The 4846-nt window shown below is 36.5% G+C and overlaps 1 protein-coding gene across 1 annotated transcript in view; it reads left to right on the top strand.

Annotated features, from left to right (window-relative positions):
- Smp_210850 (putative dystrobrevin) overlaps positions 1-1446 on the top strand; it is a gene marked incomplete at its 5' end in the record, with an annotated part of 13117 nt that extends 11671 nt beyond the window's left edge. The window contains 2 exons of the mRNA XM_018789209.1: positions 557-639; positions 839-1446. Of these exons, the coding sequence (XP_018654675.1) occupies positions 557-639; positions 839-1121 (366 nt within the window). The 3' untranslated portion in view covers positions 1122-1446. The remainder of the gene's footprint in view (positions 1-556; positions 640-838) is intronic.
- Positions 1447-4846: the final 3400 nt, after the last annotated feature.

Genomic DNA, 4846 nt, shown 5'->3' with positions numbered 1-4846 from the left:
ATTGAAATTTATTCGGTTTGGATCCTTTTGCTACGGTGATACCTCGACTTAATTAACTAGTGTCGATCAGGTTACTTGACCAGTTTGACCGACTGTATCAATTCTGGCTAATATTGACCTTTACTTCATCATCGGCCAAATGTGTAATTTATTTGCTAAATATAAAATTGTATACTTAGCTTTGGAGTATACTTGAGATATGAAACTTAATGATACTACCTTGGTACCGAAATTGAAGTGAATGTTCAGGGTTCAAACCTGCAGCCTATTAGTTTAAATTCGACTGCTTAAACAGCAAAAGCCAACTCTTTCCAGGTCAAATCCGCTAAAATCTTAACTAGACATTTTAGGAATATAGATATGAATGTAGCAAATGTCTGGGCATACATAATATACAGCTTTTTCGACAGTTCGTGCGCAAATATGAACGCCGTGAAGAAATTACAAAATAAGAGTGTACTACAAAACACTACTAATTTATATAAATTTACTTATGTATTTGGCTTTTTGGCGCTTAATAGAAACCTCTGTTCCTGTGCCAAATTTTTTTGTTTAGAATTTAACAAGTTCTCCTATTTATGCATTCGATCCTATCCCACCCAGAAGATCGGTCAATATTTACGATCCAGAAGAAGAAAGGTTAGTCGAAAAATATCATGCTAATAGTTATTTGGTTTGTTCGATCTACGTTTTCAAGTGTTTGCTGTTTTTTTGACTATCGGACACTATTAACCATACAGTTGACTTTTATTTTAGGACTTAATTATTCTCTTACTCTTTATCTCTGATGCTGTAGATGCTGTTCTAAAGCTAAACATTTTTGATAAATTTCCTATAGACGTCGCATTCGTGAAACTATGGCTGGAAGTGGATTTCTCAACGGTCTTCTATCCTCATTCTTACCCTCAAGCTCTATAAATGCTGAATTGGCTCTTCATGGTCCTTCTGGTGCACCAACAGTCAATGAAAATGCTTCTGGTAGTATCGGTGGAATCGTACGTGCAGCAGCGGGAACGTTCTCTGCTACTCTCAGACAAGTGTTAGAAATGATTGATATTCGTACGGTTGGCTTGGAGGATGAAGACAGTAATCATAATAATTCTTCTGATGAAGCCGCCTGAAGCTTAGTTATTGTTTATTCTCTAGAAAATGCAAACATTGTATTTTTCAATACCAAGGTTGAACTTGGAAGTTTCAAATCAGTTGGGCATTGGGTAGAAAGTTAATAATAAATAAGTGTTTAGTCTGAAGAAGTGGATTACATTAAGTCACGAAACGTCATAAATGCAATTTTTTCACTTATTGGGATATAACAAAGAATATATTTATTATTCCTTTTTTCCTTAAAAATAATCATGTATTCTTTCAGGTTAATGTATGGCTATGATAAGAGGTATATGTGTATATGAAGTAAAATAAATGTTGAAATTGTTGTGGTGTGGTCTTAATTGTTTAATAGTTATTTTGGTACAAATTTTACATCATGGAAACGAACATAGGAAACAGCGCTACTAAAAAAACAACTGTATTGATGTTTTTGACAAACTATGAAATATTGATGTGTTTCTAATACTTTGGGTTACTGTTCCCGAATTTTCCAATATCAATAGTAGTTAATAAATAGTTAGTTTTATTTGCTAGCAGTCTACATCGTGTGAATACATTCACCTCAGGATAACTCGTTCATCGAAATAATAAACTAGTTGTCTATTAGTTCATGCATTCACCCTGGCATTGTTGAAATCTTACTACAACTAATCATAGTATAGCTTATCTTTTATTTAGTTTCTATGTAATAATTAACATTTAGTGAAATCTGTAGTTGCGTATTAAATTCTTCTAGTCCAATAAAACCATTTAATCTTTATCGAATCTCTCAGTTTTCAGTCACTTTTTTAAAATTCCAAACTATTGGTAATACAGACATTCAGAAATACAAAGGTGGATGTATGCACGAATTTGAATCCAAATATCCAGAAGTAGTATGAAAACGTCATAATACTAAATTTAGTATAGTTTTGAGTATTGATCCATCTATTACCTCCAACCTTTCAGAAATTAGTGTTCTATCCTTTCCTTCGCTTACAGATTTCACCTAGTTAAATACAAGGAAAACATAACAGTTGGCTTCATATTAATTTTAACTATTTCAGCAGTGAATTGTTTGATTTACAACTGTCTGAATGCTTGTTGTTCTCAACATTTCCTGTTCATACTACGATAACTAGTAGAATTATCGGTTGGAACTGGAGTCTGTGGATTACATGTTGGTTTATATCATTCAAAACTATCGATGTGTAACAATTTGTCGTCTAGTGTTTCCGAAATTCATTTAAATTGCATTTCAACAAAAGCATAATTTACAGGGCTAAATATATTTTGTTTCTTTTCGATAAAACGTGTAGACGTTAAGAACGTATAGGATGTTTATGCAGATTTGCTAAGTGCGCCATAAATAAGCTATATCAGCTAACTTTCAAAGAATTTTTTATTGATAGAGATGTGGTCAATCTGGTTCTCTCTAGTTATGCCTTTATTCATTTTAAAAGATGCTTTAATGATCCTAGAGCCATGAAATTCACATCGTATAGGCGATTTTCATGTTTCTTTAAAGAGTGTCAGTGTAACTCCTTGTACGAGTGAGGCATTTCTTCTTCAAAGCCAGAATACAGCAGCACTTCACCCGAAACTAGTCTCTTTTGTTCAGTTTGTATTAAATGTGTTTTATTTACTCCAACCAGAGCAAGGTTATACTTTCACGTCTTTCCTTCTACTTGAGTGATTCTCCCAATCTCCGACATTTTTCAAACATTTCACATGCATATATTAATTGTTACTCTGGTTTTCAAAATGGGTATCAGCCTCGTAGCCTTATATATTATATATTATATTTATAACTTTTCTATATAAAGATCCTTCAACTCTCAGGGTAGAGTTTAAACGGTTTAAATTATTTTTTCTGACTGGCGTTTTTTCATTAGAGTGGCTTATTTTTATTGGATGAGGCTGCTAACCCTGTACCCAACCCTCCTTTAAACGGGTTTTGGAACAGCAGTAGCCCTAGACGGCGCCAGCTGCTGCCACCTTGACATGGTGGTCGGGCTTGCCTACCGTGATGAAGCGATCGAGCTATACTGGCTGGAACAATCGTTCCTCAAGGTCCTACCATGCCAGGCAGGTCGGTTGAAGAGCGGTAAGACTAAAAGCAGCAAACCCTAGGTCCGAGTGCGAAGTCGTACTCCTGACTGTACAGAGGTGTGACGGCAGTAAGGTATTTCCTCGAGACAACCAGCATAACAGCAACGCTGCCTTCCGAAAAAGGAGGAGTGGAGTTAGAAAAGGTTGACCCTAAAAATGCACACCCCGCCTTATCCCATGAATATCCGTCTCCGGCGGTAAGGTCCCAACAAGTACAGTTCTAACACAAAAATTACTCTCAAAAAGGTTGTGTGTGACCGACCTCAAGCAGGTGTGCTCTGGGCACTGCGGTCACGCTCTCAGGTCACTAAGATAAACTCTAACCCAATTTCCTTTTCAGGTACCACCGGAAGAACCCTTCCACGGTGTGGGCAGTCGGGAAGTGATATCAGCCATCATACCTCTAACAGCACTCAAAGACTGACACACATCCTGTTATTTATTTGCAGCAGTGTCAGTTTATCTCACAGAATTTTCTAAGGTTTTCTCCTTTGTTCGGACTTATTGAGAATGGACTGCTGTGAATGGTGTCAGGTATTCTTTCAAATATTTTCATGTTTCACGTTTTACTAGGGATCTCCATCATAACTATACTAAAAGTACTTAGTGCCATACCTCTTTAGAATCACTATGTGTTGAGTAGGACTATTTGTTTTGGAAAAAACTTAAAGTTAACCTTATTCTGTAAGTAAAGATAATGTTTTCATAGAAGGAAAACAGTTGATTAACAAAGTGGAGTGATTTTTTCCAAAATAACTGATTGTGTTCTATGTGGATATTAAAATGATAGCATTTTATTTTATCTTGCTTTGATTTTGAAAATATTACAGTGATTGGTGGGAGCATTCAAAGAAGTTTTATGGTGATGTGTATGAATGGGAAAATGAACTTAAAGAGATGATCCACTTTGATTACATGTTGTGCCCTCAAATGCTCTGGTTCAGTTGAGGGTGGAGAGAGTCAGCTCTTTCACTCGTGACGCTCTCATATGACCACGCGTATACAGCCACTGTCAGGGTAGTCCTACTCACTGCCTCGTGGTGGGAGTGTCGTTTACGAAATGGGAAACGAAAAACAAATTTCCAGCGCTTTAATCGGTTTGTTGGATATGGATGGTCCACATGAGGGAGTTGGAAAACCTAGATTCCGAACCACTGGTACATATGGGCTCCAGAATTTTGAGCGAACAAATGAAGTAACCTGTAAGTGATTGGCTACCATGAGGCTGCATCTCCTAATTTTGCTCCACTGTCTTGTGGATTGGACCTTTTGATCCAAGGTTCGGGGTGTGGCCTCCTATGAGAACCACCCGCTTCGGTTTCAGCGCCCGGGAAGTGTTTCAACGCTCACACAAACTGGATGATTTGTGTGACGCATATCTATTTGGTGCCTCGTACCAATGTTTGTGTGTTTAAATAAATGGATAAATAAGATTAGATGTTGTGCCCTAAAGTTAGCTGCATTGTGAATAAAACGTCCTTCGTTTATTATAAGAACTGAGAAATCTCAAACTATCAGGAATGACATCGTGACAATATTTAACTGATCTGGATAGGTTGAATGTATGGAATATTTTCGGAATTTAAAATAATTAGTTTGGGCAGTTTATAAAATGAACATAAACGTATGTACTCACACACGAAAAAAA

The sequence above is a fragment of the Schistosoma mansoni genome, chromosome W, assembly GCF_000237925.1.
Source record: "Schistosoma mansoni strain Puerto Rico chromosome W, complete genome".
NCBI classification, from domain to species: domain Eukaryota; kingdom Metazoa; phylum Platyhelminthes; class Trematoda; order Strigeidida; family Schistosomatidae; genus Schistosoma; species Schistosoma mansoni.
The sequence above is the reverse complement of the archived record's forward strand: the minus strand, read 5'-3'. Positions and strand labels throughout refer to the sequence as shown.